This window comes from Sciurus carolinensis, chromosome 2 (genome assembly GCF_902686445.1).
Source record: "Sciurus carolinensis chromosome 2, mSciCar1.2, whole genome shotgun sequence".
In the NCBI taxonomy this organism is placed as follows: domain Eukaryota; kingdom Metazoa; phylum Chordata; class Mammalia; order Rodentia; family Sciuridae; genus Sciurus; species Sciurus carolinensis.
Genome location: NC_062214.1, coordinates 58,838,330 through 58,859,097, shown reverse-complemented (window position 1 = coordinate 58,859,097; position 20,768 = coordinate 58,838,330). Strand labels below are relative to the sequence as shown.

Sequence of the window (20,768 nt, the reverse complement as noted above, 5' to 3'; positions counted from 1 at the left end):
TGTCCCATGGAACACATTGAAAATTATTGGTCATGACTGTCTAGTAGTTGCAGCCTGAAGTCCTGGGGTGTATGTACTATGGTAGGTCTGCAGGTTATTTTGCACCTTTAAAAGAATCTGGTTGAAATGTTATTTGCCTGCAATGATATCTTTTGGGCTAACTTTTTTTTTTTTTTTAATTTTTATTGTAAACAAATGGGGGGGTACATGTTGTTTGTACATGAAGTAAAGGCATACCAATTGTGTAATCATACATTTACATAGGGTAGTGGTGTTTGATTCACTCTGTTATTTCCCCCCCACACCCCTACCACCCCTTTTTTTCCTCTATAGAGTCCCTCCCTCCCCCATTCTTGCCTCCCTCCCATCCCCCATTATGTATCATCGTCTTTTATCAGTGAGATCATTCATCCTTTGCTGTTTTGAGATTGGCTTATCTCACTTAGCATGATATTCTCTAATTTCATCCATTTGCCTGCAAATGCCATGATTTTATTATTATTCATGGCTGAGTAATATTCCATTGTGTATATATACCACAGTTTCTTTATCCATTCATCAATTGAAGGGCATCTAGGTTGGTTCCACAGTCTGGCTATTGTGAATTGAGCAGCTATGAACATTGATGTGGCTGTATCTCTGTAGTATGCTGATTTTAAGTCCTTGTAGGTATAGGCCGAGGAGTGGGATAGCTGGGTCAAATGGTAGTTCCGTTCCAAGCTTTCTGAGGAATCTCCACACTGCTTTCCAGAGTGGTTGCACTAATTTGCAACCCCGCCAGCAGTGTATGAGTGTACCTTTTTCCCCACATCCTCGCCAACACCTATTGTTGCTTGTGTTCTTGATAATCGCCATTCTAATTGGGGTGAGATGAAATCTTAGGGTAGTTTTGATATGTATTTCTCTTATTACTAGAGATGTTGAACATTTTTTCATATATCTGTTGATTGCTTGTAGATCTTCTGTGAAGTGTCTGTTCATTTCCTTAGCCCATTTGTTGATTGGATTATTTGTATTCTTGGTATAGAGTTTTTTGAGTTCTTCATATATTCTGGAAATTGGTGCTCTATCTGAAGTATGAGTGGCAAAGATTTTCCCCCACTCCATAGGTTCTCTCTTCACATTGCTGATAGTTTCCTTTGCTGAGAGAAAGCTTTTTAGTTTGAATGTATCCCAGTTATTGATTCTTGCTTTTATTTCTTGTGCTATGGGAGTCCTGTTTGGGCTAACTTTAATGACAAATTCTTCTGTCTCTGATTTTGTCATGGAAATAATCTGAATTGTTTCGTACTCTCAGGTATTCTGAATACTTGATGAAAACTTAAGAATTTCACCGGCATTGGTGAAATTGTCAGTTTTTAGAATATGTCTAAGAGGTCATAGTACTAAACTAAAATTTTTTTAACAATGAGTAATCATGTTTTTCTAGTTTTTAATTTATGCCATAGAAATCTACTAGTAGCTTATTCCTTGCCCAGCTTTGTATTGAGTATTTTTCTGCATTATTTATTTTTATCATAAGGGTGGCATCTTACTTACTTAAAAGTATAACAGACTACTGGCAGCCTGAGGGAATTTAATGCTACTTCTGCCATCGTAGGCCTCTTTGAATGGGAATCATTTTAAAACTACTGATCAAAACCACCATCTTGATTTTTTTTTTTTTATGCTAAGACACAATGAGGTTAAAATGTTGATAATTTCATACTTAAATGGTGCAGAACTGGGATATTGAGCTCAGATATCCTTATTCTTGCCCCACTGATCTTTTCCTCTTATCTGGCTGTTGTTACCAGGCCTTGTAAGTGAAGTAGAAGATCCCCAAATAGGGAAAGATAAAAAGCATAGAAGACATTCTCTTGAGTACTTAGTATTATTTTTAAAGTTTATAATGCATTATTCCCACCTATTCACTGTTTAAATTTCGTATAGTAATAACTATAATTTTGGATTTCTCTTCAGATCCTAGAACAGATGGGTAGTTTAAAATAATTGGGAATCTAGGTGTGGAACATCTTCAAATCTCTGTCACACTGAAGTTTTACTCAAAGTTATCCAGAGAAAGGATATGCGTTGTCCATATGATAATAAATACTTTTACCGAGCAAGCTGTATCTACCTGCAATATACATGGAAAGTATTTCTATACCTGTTCTCACTAAAAATTGAAAACCATTTACCATTTTGTGATTGGGGCCTTGCTCTCAAGTCCTCCATACTCAAACTTCATTACCCTGCTATCTAACTTAGCCTTGGATTGTTTTTTTTTTATTATTATTATTGTAAACAAATGGGATACATGTTGTTTCTCTATTTGTACTTGGGGTCAAGGCATACCATTTGTGTACTTATAAATTTACATAGGGCAATGTTGTTTGATTCATTCTGTTATTTTTTTCCCTTCCCCCCCACCCCTCCCACCCCTCTTTTCCCTCTATACAGTCCTTCCTTCCTCCATTCTTACCACCCTCCTTATCCCTAACCCTAAACCTAACCCTAACCCTAACACTAACCCCTCCCACCCCCCATTATATGTCCTCATCCGCTTATCAGCAAGATCATTCGTCCTTTAGTTTTTTGAGATTGACTTATCTCACTTAGCATGATATTCTCCAATTTCATCCATCTGTCTGCAAATGCCATAATTTCATCATTCTTCATGGCTGAGTAATATTCCATTGTGTGTGTGTGTGTGTGTGTGTGTGTATGTGTATATCACAGTTTCTTTATCCATTCATCAACTGAAGGGCATCTAGGTTGGTTCCACAATCTGGCTATGGTGAATTGAGCAGCAATGAACATTGATGTGACTGTATCTCTGTAGTATGCTGATTTTAAGTCCTTTGGGTATAGGCCAAGGAGTGGGATAGCTGGGTCAAATGGTGGTTCCATTCCAAGCTTTCTGAGGAATCTCCATACTGCTTTCCAGAGTGGCTGCACTAATTTGCAACCCTGCCAGCAGTATATGAGTGTACCTTTCTCCCCACATCCTCGCCAACACCTATTGTTGCTTTTGTTCTTGATAATCGCCATTCTAATTGGGATGAGATGAAATCTTAGGGTAGTTTTGATTTGCATTTCTCTTATTACAAGCAATCAACAGTTATAGCCTTGGATTGTTAATGGCTTACTTCCATTAACAAGGAAGACTGCATCTGCCCCATTCACTTTATCACTGTCGGACCTGGAAAGGACCTTAACATCAGTTTTATCCCCAGTATTTCACAAATGAGGAACTGAAATCAAAAGGTCTTGCCCAAAGTTAGGGGCAGGGCCAAGACTATAAAAAGCAAGCTCAGATACTTCTGTTCACTAATCTGTTTCTAGGAATTCTTAGGAAAATGTCAGATAATATTAGATTTTAATATAGAAATATGTGAAAACAGGATTAACAGTAAAAACATATTTGATTTCTTAATTTATAAATTCTCCATGTGACATCATCTCAGAAAGATGGCTTGTGGAAATTACACATTTATAAGAACAGAAATAAACGAGTTTTAGCATTGGAAAAATGTTGATGTTAGGTTTTTTCCCCCAGTTAGTTGAATCTTGGATTAAATTTATTTTCTTCATGGGAAATCCATATTGCTGCTTTTTTCCAGCTCTAATTTGAAGGTTTCAAGTTCAGTTTTTCCTTCTTCTAAAACTTTGGAAGGAGATAGCACCATACACTGACTTCTAAATCTGCATTAGTTATGGGAAATTTTGGAAATATTTTATCTGTCATTAGGGTAAAATTCTTCTGTTTTAACTTTTCCTTTGCCTTTTTTGTTTTCTAGGTTCACGACCTTTCCACAGCACTAGTGCTAATCTGACTGAGAGGTACTATCCATTTATTTTCCCAGAATGAAATTAAGAAAATCCAAACCATCCTATGGCATTTAATTAAGTGAACTTTTTTTTAGCTCATCCTTGAGTAATAAATTTGGAATAGTTATCAGAAGTGGTTTTGTAATTAAGGCTATCTTTTTTTTTTTTTAATGTATTATGGTTATTCATAGTAATTGGGTTTCTTTTTGACTAAACCACTTTTATTCTTTTATACTGCCCTTAGGATACAGATTATTATGTGAATTTATTCAGTTAAAGGTACACTTGTATTTGACTTTATGAACTTATACACTCTTTGTGTATGGGGACTTTTAATTCCTGAATTTAACAGAATTTTATTCCATAATTAATAAACCTATATAAACTCATGAAGTATTGCTACTTTCTTTGTCATTTGGAGCTTTAAAGCTTTGTTCTTGTGGCTGGGGTTGTAGCTCACTGGCAGCACACTTGCCTAGCATGCACAAGGCCCCTGGGTTCAATTCCCAACACTGCAAAATCAGGCTGTGTTCTTCCGTGTATGTGTAAGTGGTACACAGCTCTGTCCACGTAACTGAATCAGTTCTTTACTTCACAGGCGGCAAACAGTGTTCTCACTCATTGTTTCTGTTTTTCTTGTTTCATGCTTATGAGAGTAAATATTCTAATGTGAGCATGAGTAGGGTTCTGATTATAGCTCTGTTGTTTCAAGTTGCCCTCTTTTTCAGAGAACAGAGTATGCTACAATGCCCATGGTTGTGAGTCAGTGATCCAGAACCCTCTGTTTGCACTGCTTTCATATCTTTCTCCTTTCTAGAGCATTGGTTTTCATGCCATTTGCCTTTTATCTTAAAAGCAGACTGCTTTGTTTTGTAAACAATGTGTTTATCAGTAGAACTTAGCTGTTGAAGGGGACTCATGGTTCTTCTTCTGCCTGCCTTCTCACAGAGGCCAATATTGCTTCAGATCAATATTGATCTGAAGGGAAGTTGTAAAATAACTTTTCAAACACCTAAACAACGTAGTATAAGTGGATTATTTCTTCATTTAATGGATTATTTAAGTGTGCAGTATTTAAGAAAGTTGTCCATTAATCTAGTTTCCTAAGATCAAAACATGCATATTTTGGATGGACTTCAATTTTATATAGGAGAACAAGTAGATCAGTAAATCTGGATATCTGGAAAACTCCTATCTTTCTATGTTCTGCTTGAAATCTGCCTGTTTTTCAGTACATGTCCTCCTGAAATTGTGCATAGCTTTTTGGACCAGTCCACAGTCTTGATTTTCCAGTGTGCCAGAAGGCTAGAGAAGATGTGTGACTTCTACTAATTAACTTGGATATATAGTCAGTCATAAGATTCCTTGATTCACAGCTCTTATTAACAAGTACTCTCTTATCCCATTACATATACTGGCTTTTCCTTTCAAGCACCTATTTGTTACAAAGAAGTTTACAGATTGAGTGCTATTTTAGATTAAGAAGATTGAGATAAAATAATAAATGACAGTCTCCTCCCTCCCCCACCAGTGGTACTAGGGATTGAACCCAGGGGCTCTTTACCACTGAGTTGCATCCCTACCCCTTTCGATTTTTTACTTTTGAGACAGGATCTCACCAAGTTACAGAGGCTAGCCTCCCAGATAACTGGGATTAGAGGTGCGCACCACCATGCTAGCCTTTCTAGGCATTTTTTTTTTTTTAACATCAGTCATTCAAAATTTGTGATTAAAACATCAATGCCTGCTCTAAGAAACCTTATTCAGGTTTTGGCAACATGGGCATTGTAGCATACTCTGTTCTTAGGTATTGTATAAAAGTGTTCAGCAGCCTCTGTCCAACTCTTATCCTGCTTCTCATTTAACTTCTGTAATCTTTTAAAAAAAGGATTTTTTGAAAAATCAATCTTCTTGTTTTTATTTAGTATAACTGAAGAGAACTATAACTTCCTGCCACAAAGCCCCTCCAAGAAAGATTTTGAAGGAAAAGGTGGAACAAAAGTCAGTCGTACATTCAGCTACATCAGGAACAAAATGTCCAGCAGTAAGAAGAGCAAAGTAAGTATCACAGTGGGCATTCCTTGTGTGACTAACTCAATCTAGTAATCAGTAAGCTCTTGTCACAGCTTCCATACACACAAAAACTAAATGATGGGGTCATAAAGGAAATAAATTTGGGGTAATCTCTGAAATAGCCTGGTATGTGACAAAAGTAATAGTAATAAAAAACAGCAGCAAGAGGTACTTCCACTTACTGAGGTTTTACTGTGTGCTGAGAGCCATTCATATATTGCTTTAATTAATCCTTTCAACAACTTTGCAAGACAGGTCTTAACTCCCTTCTCTAGGAGTGTGAGGTACCTTATGTAATGTGGAGTAGAGGTTTAAACGTAGATTTCTTTGACTTCTCGTCCCACACTCTTAGCCACAGTGCTTAAATGAGTAAATCAGGTTTAAAATGCAGTGAAAGGATTTTATGTGAAGAGTAGGAGTTTGGGTTTAGAAGGAAGAAAATTATCCCACAGAAAATTAAAAGAACTTTTAAAACTAATTCAGTAAGAATGCCAGATCTATTTCTAGTTAGGAATATATCCTCTTTAGTGCTTAAGAAATTATTTAGTCTAACTTTTTATCTAGTTTATTCTTATATTTTCATTATAAGAATCTTCAAAATATGAAAGCAAGAAAATAAAAAGTATAGCTGGGTGCACTGGCACACACTGGTAATCCTAGTAGCTTGGAAGGCTAAGGTAGGAGGATCTTGAGTTCAAAGCCAACCTCAGCAATGACAAGGCACTAAGCAACTCAGTGAGACCCTGTCTCTAAGTAAAATATAAAATAGGGCTTAAGGATGTGGCTCAGTGGTTGAGTGCCACTGAGCTCAATCCCCAGTACCATAAATAAATAAATTAATTAAATAATGAATATTATGTAATAACCCCACATAGAGATAAATATTCCTAACATTTTCAAATTAGTGGTGAGAAACTTTCTGCCTCCCATTTCCCCAGTACTCCATTCACCTACCAACATACACCTTCCATACACAAAAGAATGAATAAATAAAAATTTGAAATCAGGGCATTCTTATAAGGAATCATTGTACATATCTGTGTGTTGTATATACAAATATGTATAAATACACACACACCCACTTAGAAGCTGAGGGAATAAACAGAATTCAAGGATATTGTTATAAAAATATACCCCTTTATTTCCAGTAAGTCTGTTGAACCCTCATTTTAGTGGACTGATAGAAATAGGTTTTCGTGAATAAGATCTTTTAGCAAATACTAAGTCATTGCTCAGAGGAATTTTTCCATAAAATCTGCCAGTGAAATTGTGTTTTCTCTTTATTTATCTTGCCCAACTGCAGAAGAAGAGAGAGTCAACAATCAGGAAAAGATGCAGAATCTAGCAATCATTTCTAGCTAAATCACATATTTAAATATTAACTTCATACTTTGCCTTGTTTTATAATTTAAAGAAAAATAAGGTCAGAAAGGAATATGCTGTCAATTATTCCATGTATTGACAGCTAGGCTTAAAGTAGAGCCTAACCTATTTTATTTATCGCTGCTTTCTTGGACTCTAGTTGGCATTGGGAAGATCCTCTCAGAATGGTCAATATAAATCAGTCAAGTATTATCGATTCTTTAATCTCCCTCTTCTGCTACTTGGTAATAATCACCAAAAAGAATAAAGCTCACAGTCTTGACCTTGAAAACTTTTATGATATAATTTGAATGATTTCAGAATGTTTTTTAATTGTATTTTTGAACTACATATCTTGTTTTCAGACAGACTTTTAATTGGAAGACCAGTAAGTTGAATAGATTCCTGTTTCTATCAATATCCCCAATTATATGGAATTTTAGAAGACGATAGTGAATATTCCACTGATCTTGATGATGTAATACAGGTAGACATTAAAAAAAAATCAGTGTAAGACTAGATTTAGAAACTGGAACCTGACCTTTAAGAAAGTCCTATCCTAGCCTCCTTACTTAACAGATTAAGACACAGAGAAGTGTGCTTCAAGTCATAAAACTGTACTAAGGTAGAACCTCTTATGATTTGACCCAGCAAACAGCACTGGTCATTTCATGTTACTTTTACATGATGTCTGTTACTAAACAGTATTTATTTTTCCCTTTTCTTTTTTTTCTTTGTTTTGTTTTTTACATTTTTATTTTAGTTGTAGGTGGACACAGTACCTTTATTTTATTATTATGTGATGCTGAGGATCGAACCCAGGTCCTCATACATGCAAGGCGAGCACTCTACCACTGAGTCACAACCCCAGCTCATCTTTTTTCTTCTTTAAAATTTTTTTTTTTTAATCTCAGAGGATTTGAGTTAGGGAGTTGAGATAGGGCAGAAGAAAAGTTGATAATTTTTGTTAGAGGGAAATTTGTCATCACTGGCAGAAGCAGTTACCTCTTGCTTCTGATCATCTTCTCATCTTTTGCAGTTGAGACTGGTTCCTCTTTCGGACTTGTCTTCAAGATTTGATCTTTGGGGGGGTATGCTGTTGTCTCTATATCTAGTGATGGAAACTCAAAAAATTACAAATGCGTAATCCTGGGTTGCAGTCTATTCCCATTGTCAGGTGTTAAGAGAGCCCCAGTGACCAAGTATATTAAAACATCATCTTTCAGAGTTAGTTTTTATTAGTTAACTTTTAAATAAGATTGTTCTAAAACCTCCTGTAAAATTCTTGGTTTTTGTTAGTGTCACCAAAGATTATAAGAACTAGGGAAAATAGTGAAGTGATAAATGTTGAGTTACATTAAATGCCCTGTCTCAATATGCCATGTATCTACAGAACTTTGCCATACAGAAGCATTTTGTTTTCTAATTGATAATACAAAAATAAATATATTGTCTTAGAGCGATGATTCTAATTCTGCTCTTTTCTTAACTACTAAATAATAATTCTTCTCCATAATGTTAAAAAATTAAAACTGCTAGTATGGATGTTAACACTGACTTTTCTGTGGAAATTATACTTTTTTTACTTCTTTTAAATTATTTTTTTAAGTATATACTATCATAAGTCAACTTGTTTTTTTAATCTACTGAACAAGTAACCATGCCTACTTCTTTTAAAGGAAAACTTTAAGCATTTACTGAATATTATGTTAACCTGGCACCTATAATTCTTTTCAATGGGTAGTTTGGAAATTTCTGCTTTTCTTATGTATAATACATGCATTTATATGAAAATATCTTATAATTATTAGCCTAGATTTATTACATTCAGTATATTAATTTGTGACTGTAAACAGTTCTTTAAAAATATTTAAAGGAGCCCAAATTCAGCCATTAAGCAGCAAATTATTCACGTGCCTGGTGTATTTTGCTTATAAAACAAATTCAGTTATTGATTCTTCACATGTCCTTTTGAGAGTTATCAATGACTGATACAAGTTATTGGATAAATATGTTGAATGTTTTTGAGAAGGAGTGGAGGAGCCTAAACAGGAAATATAACAGGAAGACTGGTAGTTTCTGCTTTTGTCTTAGTATCTTTGAGAAGGTAGTACTATTTCCTGCTAAGTAGGTTTATTTGTTAGAAATATTTAAACATTCATGTATATGTTCAGTTTCTTAAAGGGAGTGAACTGACCATCCTATTGCTCTAGTTTTCTCTCCTGCTAAGCTTTCTTCTTTGCAGAGACTGCTAGAAGATGGTTAGAAATGTTTTAAACCAATTCTTAGTCTGGCTAGACATAGGTATTTTGGGTACATGGATAAAATTCCTGCCCAGCTAATACACTTCATTTGCAACAAGACATTCAACTCCAGGTCCTAGTTCCTATGGTCTGTATTAAAAAAAAAAAAAAAAAAAACTATTCCTATCAGCCTATCAGCCTTTCAGAGGTATTGTACTCTGCTAAGAGTACATTGATGTGCATTGATGTGCATTAATGTGTTCAGTGTTGACTCTGATTCTTTCTTCTTTAATAAAAGGTTTATACTTGGTTCGTTGTTTAATCATATTGTTTTCACAGTTGTCCAGCTTGTTCTCTGATTTTTTTTCAAACTGTCATTACTTTCCTAAAAGAAAAGCCTTAGAAAAGTGAAAAATCATTTTCTTTCATAGTATCCTATTATAGTAACATAGTTGTTACCAGTACCTTTCCCTTTTAAATACTATTATAGAGTTTGTTTTCACAGGACATAGGTACAGTATTTTTGGCAGTTATTAAACACGAACAAGTCAAACTTGAGAAAACAGCCAACCACTACTTTATCATAGGCAACTTCGTTAAAAAAAATTTATGAAATTCTGCTCTTTATACAATTTGGGGTTTGATTTTAAATAGATAAGATATACTCCTTCTAACATTAAGAACAGCATCAGCCTTTGCAAGTGTTGCCATATTGCAACATAAGCACTGTACACATACACTGTATTTGGAGGGATTGGCTTTCTTTCATTTCTTGTGTCTTTTATTACTGAGGTGATTTTACTAGGCAGCATTCAAATAGTTAAGACTGTCTTAAGGAAACCAGCAACCTCAGCCCTCCCTCCTTCCCTTTCTCAACCAGTCTCTGGCTTCCTCTTACGGTTTCGCTAGTGGCAGTGCAAAGCTGCTGAGCTCTGCTCTGCCGGTATGAGCCCCTCCTTCTGTGAGAGCATATTTCCTGGCATGGGGGTCGAATCATGTCAGTAAAATGGGGTCGGCTTCCTGAAGTACCCCTCATAACAGTGAGATTCGCAGGACCAAAACATGGGGAGGTAAGAGTCAAATTGTAAAACAGAAGAAACAATATAGTTTGTTGTTTTGTTTTTATCCTTGGAAGAGGTAGTTTGGATTGCTACAAAAGTTGAGGAAATTATTATTTATTCTGATCTGAAGAGCAGTACAAGGTTTGAGAGAAAAGCTAGTTGTCATAGAAGATTCTTTTAACTATTAGAATAGTATGCTTTTGGCTTTCTTCAACAAAATGTCAAATGCTTTTCAGTTTGATATTTTGTGCATGGAGAAACCTTTAACAAAATTTAGTGGAAAGAAAGGAGATATTTGAAGAACTCAATTTTTGTTATTGATTTTTATTTTTACTTGAGTTTTTTAATACTTTAGCAGTTCTAATTTTCACTTAGCACAATTTCCTGTTTTGGTTTTTTTTTTTTTTTTTTTTTTGATAAAGTGAAGTAGCTTTTTTCCCTTCCTCTCTCATTGCTCGAGTTTTATGTGTATTCTATTAATAAAGGACTTCACATGCATCAAAGATTTAGCAAATACTTACTGTTTCAGTATAGCAAACAGATTCTGAACAGAAAGAAGACCTGGGTTCAGATTTTGACAGTGCTAATCATTTGCTTTGTGATCTTTTGCAAGTCAACAAATCTCTCCAACCCTTGACAGTATGGTGAATTAAAGTGTAGCTTTAGTCAATGGATATGAATCTTAATTCTAGTTTGAGCAATTGTTTATATGTAACTTCAAATGTATTATTAAGCATCTCTAAACCTCAGTCTCTTCAGATGTAAAGTGAAGATAACTAGTATTTAATTCAGTGGGTTGTGGGAACATATATGTAAGTCACTTACTACAATGTTTGATACACAGCAGCTGTTCAGAATTTTAACTTACTATCTTCTCAGTTATAAAATGAAAATCATAATACCTATCCTGCCCACTTCACAGTTAATGAATCAGATGAAATAATTTATATAGAAGGCATTGATTTAAAATATAAAGCATTTAATAGTTGTCCTGTTTACTAACTTTGGGGAACCCATTTCCAGGTGTTTGTCTAGATAACAGTAGTATACAGCAGTAGGTGAAATTCCTGCCAACTGTAGTTCTTTCATTTGGTTTGAAAGGAAATTATTCCATTGCTGTTGATGAGCCAGCTGAGTGCTTTGTCAAACAGTGCTTCTTTTAGGACTTTTTAGGGAGAAAATGGTTCCCACAGTCTCAGCCTGTTAAGCACAATGTTTGCTTGAAATGCCCGTTTTACTTATTTCACTTAGTGTCTAGCATCCTTCAGTATTTCTTCAAATTTTCAAGGTTTAAATTCTTTTCCATATCTTTTCCTGTCTGTGTAAGCTTCTTGATAACAACTCCTCTTAGTTTGAGACTTGATGTCACATGAAAGCCCTCTGCTTTCAGTCAGTCTCCAAAGCATTTCTGGCATTCCTATATTGTTTTGAGGTGACATCACCAAGAATTCTGGTACTCAGAGATTCTTACTTCCAATCCAGGTCACCATCTTTCCATTGGATCTAATCTTTAGTTTGCCATTGTCCCCTGAGCTTTGTACCTGACCTAGGTAGTCTGCCCAGTCACCAGAAGGCATCTTGTAGTGTCCGGGCACACAGTAAACTTTAGATGCATGTCAGCTTCCTGTTCCCCCTGACAGGTGAGGGAAGACCTTGTAAAAAGAGCACATTGCAAACGAGATCAGATAGCAGGTATTAGGATACCTTGTGTCTTCAAACCAGAGCCAGTCTGCCGCTTTCTCCTATAGGGCCTCAGGGCAGAGGAGTGAGCTGCTAGGCCTTGGGACTTCCTTTCTCTGGGTACCCATTTTCTTAAAGGAAGTGACCACTGTGGTAACTAGATTCAGGGGACAAAGAAGGTACTTTTTAGAGTGGTTGGCAACAAGATTTCTTCCTCTAATCTTTTCCATACCCCCATCCTCCTTGTTCAGCACCACTCTCTTTTGCCATTCTTTAGTTTTCTTTGTCCTCACTCCCTCATATTGACAATTTTCTTTCCCCCACTGCAAGGGAAATATTTCTGTGTTGGACTAGGAGAGTAATAAGCTAATGAAACTCATTTTCAGTGCAGTATGAATAATTATTACAACAATTATTATGCTTGCTATGTGCCAGACACTGAAAAATACTTTACAAGTATCATCTTACCTAATTTTTTTAAACGTATCAGATAGGTCCCTTCCTCATTTTACAAATGAGGAAACAGTTTCAGCAAATTAATTTACCCCGGTCACACCATTAATAAGCAATAGTGATAAAACTTAGATTTGAACCAAGGCCTGGCTCCATTGTCATTTTTTTGTTGTTGTTTTTGTTTGCTTGGTTGGTTAGTTGGTTGATTCGTTTTTCTTTTTTTTCATTGTTCACATTCTTAATTAAGCACTATGCGATTTTTTGTTCTCTCAGCAACCTCTTCCTCCCAATTTGAATACTGGGAGGAACATAATATCCATTAATCTTGGAATTCTAATTTGTGAAAACTGTATATGTGGGGTATATTTAGTAGTTTGGAAATGTCAGAGACCTCCTCACAGTGTGAGTAGGACTAGTGTGAAAAACAGAGGGACTTTAGTAAAAAATCATGCTTTATGGTTATCTGTCTGTTCCCTCAAGCTATCCCAGAATTGCTGCCATTCCATGATGTTCCTTGCCTAACTTTCTTCCTGTGTGGACTGTGGTGTGGACTGATAGACACAATGCCTAAGGACCAACAATGGGCAGGAGGGGTCTATCATTATAAATAACCCCTGAGTAAGCCACTGCCAAAACTGTGGAACCTGTCTGGTTTTCATATGATTTTTCTAATACAGTTTTCATACTCACATATCAGTTTAAAAAAACAAAATTACCCAGAACATTATTCCCCAGTTTTATCCAAAATATTCACCAACCACCCATAGGCCATCTGGATGCTTAAGTAAGGGGAAGACCTTCCAGAGTTCAATTAACTGTTGATTCTTTTCTTTGGCAGGAAAAGGAAAAAGACAGAGATAAAATTAAGGAGAAGGAGAAAGATTCTAAAGAAAAGGAGAAAGACAAGAAGACTCTCAATGGGCACACTTTCAGTTCTATTCCTGTTGTGGGTCCCATCAGCTGTAGCCAGTGTATGAAGCCTTTCACCAACAAAGACGCCTACACTTGTGCAAGTAAGAGATGTGTGCTTCTTCCTCTCATAAGATGAACCTCTCTTGGCTCAGGAAAACTCATTTCTAATTTCCTGTCCATCCCACCCCTTATCTGTTCCTCATTTATGTAGAGAAGTAACCCCGTTTATATTTTTCTTTAAACATCAGTGAAGAAATTAATTCCAGATATCTGTCATACAGTCGTTTTTGTTTTTTGTTTTTTTTCCAAAAAGCCCTAGTTTAAAATACTCTTTCCTACTGTTCACAAACCACTACCTGTTCCAGAAGTCTATGTTGGCATCAGAACTAACAATAGCCTCAAACCCTAAAGCCACTAGCAGTCCTCATTAGACCATATAGGCCCATTTTAAAATCTAGTCCTTCGGTGAATGCTTCAGCCACTTGCCAACATTGTCAGGATGACTGCCACAGGGGAGAGTACCTTCACGTGCAGGTGCTCTGTGTCAACCACTGCTCGCCTGCCTGAAGCCATCTCAGATGAAAGTCTGTTAACCAAGTGTGTTCCTGGTTTTGATAAGACACTCTCAGGCCAGAGTCAGTTAACTTTCTCTACATAGGACTTCGATAATAAATATCTTAGGCTTTGTTAGCCATCCGGTTTCTGTCAGTCACAGCTACTGAACTCTCCAGTTACAGTGCAAAATTATCCATGAACATATAAACAAAGGGGTATGGCTTTGTTGAAATAAAACTTCATTTGTGAACATTGAAATCTAAATTCCATAAAATTTTTGTATATCCTGTAATTTTTTTAATTTGTTTTTTCAATCATTTAAAATGTAAAGGACATTCCCAGATCCTAGGCTGCACAAAAATAGGCTACAGGCCAGATTTAGCTCACACACTGTAATCTGCAAATCTGCTTTAAGGCAATATATCTCAAAAGTTTTTCATTGCCCACATAGATATTAATAATTTTTGTTGAGCATATAAAGGTAAATCAAGGAGTCTGCTTTGGTCAGAGGTGATCTATCTGGAGATTCAACAACCTCAGGGCCAGCCAAATCACCTAGAAGGTCAAGGTGATTAGAATAATATACCTGTAACCAAAACACTTACAAATCAGATTCCAAAGATCAAATCCCAAATCATGACATTTTGTTTTCAGTCATTTGGGTGGAATATTCTAAGTAAGATTGTTAATTTGTAAATTGTAAATTTCAAACAATTTATTTAGACAGAAATTACTTCTATAATAATTTTTGCTCACTTGCTTTCTTGAATAGAAGTAGAAAAGAACCTGTAGGTAGCAAAGGACCTAAATCCTGTCTTATCTATGCTGTAGCTACTGTGACTTTTAAATGACTGGCTTTATCCTGCACATTCTTATAAAATTGTTTCTGTGGATACATTATACCTCCAACATGGTCTATAGCCCTATTTGTTTTGCTGTCCTATTTATAAACAAAAACAAACAAAACATGGAAGCATTCATCTAAATTTTTATGTATCCCTGCAGACAAAGATCACACACATTGATATTACCCTTCATGGGTGACTTACCACAAAATCAAAAATTTCTACTACATGGTGATGAGAATCTTGTGACCTTTAAGAAACGAGAGACTATTCTCTGTCCAGTAACCCTTCAGTATTTTTCTTTTAGAACCCATGTTCTAGTAGTACTCATTCCTAGGGTACCAGTTCAATGTCTACAGTTTAGTTTTTTAGCCACTGGACACAGTCTGCTTCTTAGTATTAGAATGACTTGTTTACCTAGAGTAGTGGTCACCAAGTGCTTTTTAGGCATGTTTATCATTGAAACATTTTTTTAGCATATTTACACAGGGAAGATATATTTAATGTAAAAATTACATATGAGTCTTTGTATAAAGAGCTTACTGTTAGAATAAAAGAAGACTCAGATTTGCCATTTACTTATCAGTTATTAGTATAATTAATAGTCTTTAATTCATGACATCTTAGAGGAATTTATGTAGCTAACTCTCTTTTTCATTTTGTTTTTGTTAAAACCAGGTAATACAATAAGTAAGCCCAAATAAATGGGTACCTATCCATTCATCACAATATAGTGGAAGTGAGCAAATATAGGTGACTGCCATATGCATCCCTAGCCCACCTCCAAAGTAAGGAGCACCCCCTTCCTCCCTCAGGAAACCTTGAGTACCATTAAGTCTCTCATTAAGTGAGACTGCCTAATAAAGACTTGAGTGAGTGAGTCACCAATACATCAATTTATATATTAACTCCATTTTTCTTTGAAGTCAATTAAAATGACAGCTGTGGGGGCTTGGGATTTACACAGTGGTAAAGCACTTGCCTAGCCTGCAGAAGGCCCTGAGTTCTTTACCCAACACTGCCCCCTGCCTCTCCAAATGAAAGAATTAAATGAGAACTATAGAATTTTTCTTACCATATTCCAAAGGATCATACTGATCTTAGAAAAACAGGAAGAGGCCATGATTTTTTTATTGGCATTGTGAAATTGAAATTCAAGGAGCTTTATCAGTAAAGCACATTGGATACCTGCTGTTTCACAACATAAAAATGCTGGGTCAAATATACATATTATGTGTATGTACATATGTGAACATATGTGTGCATGTGTATGTATGTTAATGAATAGATAGCTGAACCTGCCAAAAGGAAAATCCCTGTGTGAACTCAAATCTGAGCAGTAAAGAACATATCCCTCAGTTAGGGACAGATTATGTGGCCTTGGAGTACATAGTAGAAGCTGGAATTGGGAGCCCTGATAAAATGAAGTGCTTCAAAAACTAAGATCTATAAAGAAGGTCCTAGAAAAATTCTACCCCCTGTTCTTAAGAAGCAGCAAGGGACCTTGCCTTCTCCCCAGGACCCTGAGTGAGAATTCTGTATCATGCGTGAATCTGGGGCCCAAATTTGTACAATCTGTGTGTGCCAAAACCCCAAACTAAGGAATTTCACAAGAGATTTAGCAAAATACTAGTTTAGAAATGATGGACCCTAAGGATCCCCCACTGAAACAAATACAGAACTGCTGTGTGTGCTAGCTCTGACAAACAATATACCTGAAGTCTGCCATAGGAGGGGGGAAGAAAGCCTGTGAAGCTGAGCACACAATAAATTACATAGATGTCCAGCGGGACACAATGGTGCACACCTGTAATCCCAGTGGCTCAGGAGACTGAGGCAGGAGAATCAAGAGTTCAAAGCCAACCTCACCAAAAGCGAGCAACTCATTGAGACCCTGTCTCTAAATAAAATACAAAATAGGGCTAGAGATGTGGCTCAGTGGTTGAGTGCCCCTGAGTTCCATCCCTGGTACTCAAAAAAAAAAAAAAAAAAAAATCCAAAAAACATAAATGCCACATAAGGAACCACCTTGGGGAACATTTAACAGGTACTCAGGCAAGAGAAGATACTGAAAATTACTAAAAAATTTAAAACAAAATCTGTAATGGAACAAACTATAACAATTAGATGGATATGAAAAATAAGTGAATAAAACTTCAAGCATAGAAGTAGTCATTGAAAGGTCTTTGTGGAGACTTCTCCAGTATTTTAGTATTCTGAATCATAAGCATATTGTTCACATTTATATTTATTTTTTAAAATACTTTTTAGTTGTCAGTAGGTATTTATTTATTTATTTATTTATTTTTGTGGTGCTAAGTAAATTAAATGAAGGTGTTGTATCCATCTACAACTAAAAAAACAATTTTTTAAAATAAAAAGATAAATAACATATGCATTAGATGGAATTTTGGTCCAGTACTAAAAAGAATAGGGTAGATCAGGTGTTACTAAATGTTTCTGCAATGGAACGGATGTTAGATTTTGCATCCCATCAGGTTTTTGCCATGACTACTTGACTCTACCCTGGTAGAGTCAACCATAAATAATACATCAAAAAATGAATTTAGCTCTGTTCCAATAAAAAATGTATTTATAAAAGCAGGCTACAGGCTGAATTTGGCCCCAGAATATAGTTTGCTAATGTCTGAAAGAGATCCACAGAAGTTGACAGAGCTCTCTGTAAGATATTTCAGTGAGTTCAAAAGGCAGCAGATAAAACAATGTATAGCATGATCCCAGTTTATGAAAAACAGGTAAAGGAACTAATTGTTTATGAATATACAAAAATATCTGAAAGGATATACACCAGCCTGTTAACAATCCAAAGAAGAGAGATGAGAGGTTAAAAGTATTTTATACTTGTATGCCATTTGAATTTTTTAAGAATATACTTACGGATTTGTATTAGTAAAAACACAATATATTGAACCATTGATAGTTTGAAAGTTTTTTCTGATTATTCACCAGCTTATCTCTGATTTAAAAAAAGCAATATATGTTTGTTTGAGTCAAGAATATAATAAAGAGCAAAATTATTACTGGAAAAAAATCAGTTTTGCAAGACTTAAGAAGAGTTCTGATAGCACCACCCTGAGAAAGTACTTTGACTCTTGGTTCTGAGTTGAGATGTGAAATATTATCAGGAAGTATAAAGATAAAAGATAGAAAAAGTCATTTGAAGACCAAAAAAAATCTTTGTGCTGTAGAGAACACGGTTTGTAGTTAAAGTGAATTAATATACCTTGCGATGGTTAACTTCGAACAACTTTTCAATTTTAAGTTCAGGTTGGAAGAAGTTGTCCTATATATAGTCAGTTTATAACATAGTCTTGTTTTGCCATTGATTTGTGGCATTATTTCTGGGTTAAAAGCAGTTTAACTTCTTTGGCTATGTAAGCCTTGGTCTATGTTAGACTTATACAGAATTAAACCTTCAACTACTATAATTAATTTTTCAAGTAGCAAAAATAACCACTATAATGTAGGAGAAGGTACCACAGGCATCCTTAGGTCCCTTCCCTTTTTTGTGGTACTAGGGATTACACCTAGGACCACATGCATCTTAGGCAATCTCTTTACCATTAAGCTACATGCCCAGTGCCCTGAACCCATTTTTGTTTTCTCAATATCTCTTCCTTAATTTTTTTTTTTTTTTTTTTTTTTTTTTTTTTTTTTTTTGCGGTGCTGGGGATCAAACCCAGGGCTTTGGGCTTGCAAGGCAAGCACTCTACTGACTGAGCTATCTCCCCAGCCCCTCTTCCTTAATTATTAAGCATGATAGAAATTCTCTTTTCCTGGACTCCCTAGGTGATGGAACATACCCAGCTAGAAACGTCATAGATTGTAGGACTGTCAATGCTGTTGGTATGGCATGTGCTAGAACCCCCCTGCAGCAGGTCTGGTGATAGTTGTTGGAGACTTCCTTTGTCCAGGCATACCAGAGGAACTCATGGAAAATCATTTGAAAATCATTTGCATAGGGTCTAGTACTGGTTAAGAAAAAAACTACATGAAAAGGTTTTAGTCCTAGGATCTGAAATTCTTAGCCACACATAGGTCTAGTAATTAAATAGTTTGATAGGATAGCAGTCTTCAGGATATCTGGTGTTTATAAGTTCCACATATTTTTAAATTTACATATATTTAAAATTATATTTTTTCTAATTAAACTTTGTTTTAATGGGTCTTAAGGCGTTATGACAGGTTTTTGGTCAAGTTGTTTTTTGTACTTTTTTTAATAAAAAAGTACTGATTTTAAAACCTATTAACTTAAAACTTCCATGTGCAAAAATCCCAAATGGTCCACCAAATATTCTCCTTTCTGTCTGAAGATTTTGTAGTGCATTGTTATTATTAACCAGTCTTTTGCTATTAAACCTAAATGATCATTAAGACAAACAGTTCTGAGACCATTCTTCTACCACTGATAAACCCATTTTGTCCCATTGTACCAGATGTGAAATGCATATAAAAATTTAAATATAGTATATAACTATATAATGACAGTACAATAATCACAAAATTAATGTTAATATAATATATAGGTTCTAGATAATGATTTTTAACCTATTTTAATACACCTGTGTCAATTTTGTTGAAATATTCATAGAATTAGAACTTAATGGGTTAAGACTTGGGTGACAGGTAGTAGAGATAATAATCATTCAGCCTTCTGAGTTTTCTGGGCAGACTTGATACCCTTATCAGCAGCCTTTCTATTCATTGCTTTGGTGACTCCCACAGCAACTGTCTCATATTATGAAAAACAAAACTACCCAGAGCAGGATAGTCAGAGAATCTCTCAACAGACATGGGCATCTTATAAACAATGCCAGTATCACCAGATTTCAAGAAAATGGGACTATCCTCTGTATTCTAACTAGAACGGTGATTAGTCTTTTTCCTTCAGTTTACCTTACAAGCAGTGTGAACTGTCTAACCATCTAGATAGGGAAATAACTAGGGCTGATTTGGTCTGGTTGGCTCAAGATCATCATCTGACTAAAGCTAATTAATTCCATTGGTGGGTCATTTTTGCTGTCACCAGCAACATTGCCATGACCCATGTCTTATATAGACACATTCTTAACTTTGAAGCCCATGTTGTCCATAGGAAGAGCTTCACTCAAAGCTTCATTGTGCATTTCTGCTGACTTTACTTCAGTTATGGCATTAAATGAAGCAGAGGGGACCAGCATGCCAGATTTGAAAACACAGTCTTAAATCTGCATAAAATATATATTTATGTTCTTACATCAACACATTAACTTTGGTATCAGCCTACCAACTCATTTGTATTTTTATTCTATCTCTTAAGTATTTGAAGAATATACTATGATTGCAAAGTAAACTAAAAAAAAAAAAAAAAAAAAAAGGCAATACTTGGAGCAGGGTCTCATGCCTATAATCCCAGTGACTTGGTAAACTCAGGCAGGAAAACTGCAAGTTTGAGGCCACCCTGGGCAACTTAGGGAGACTCTGTCTCAAAATAAAAAGGACTGGGGATGTAACTCGGTGGTAGAGCACCCCTGGATTCAATCCCCAGTACCAAAACAAATAAACACCCTGCTAATTGTATTTATTTGTAGATGTGAATGAAGATGTACTCTACATCATGTACTTAAATCTAAGTACAGAAGTAAATTACATGCCAAGATAGATATATGAATGGCTTTGATTTTAACATTTTTGTGTCCATGAAAATGGTCTCATTGATCAAAATTTTAACTCAAAAAATAGTCATACTAAACGTTTTATATACTTAAATT

General features: G+C 35.5%; 1 protein-coding gene across 11 annotated transcripts in view; it reads left to right on the top strand.

Moving 5' to 3' along the window:
• Nucleotides 1-20,768, top strand: part of Akap13 (A-kinase anchoring protein 13) — a 358,212-nt gene that overhangs the window by 297,447 nt on the left and 39,997 nt on the right. For all 11 annotated transcript variants that reach the window (XM_047540454.1, XM_047540456.1, XM_047540458.1 and 8 more), the window contains 3 exons: nucleotides 3,783-3,825; nucleotides 5,739-5,871; nucleotides 13,524-13,698. In XM_047540454.1, coding sequence (XP_047396410.1) covers nucleotides 3,783-3,825; nucleotides 5,739-5,871; nucleotides 13,524-13,698 — 351 coding nt within the window. The remainder of the gene's footprint in view (nucleotides 1-3,782; nucleotides 3,826-5,738; nucleotides 5,872-13,523; nucleotides 13,699-20,768) is intronic.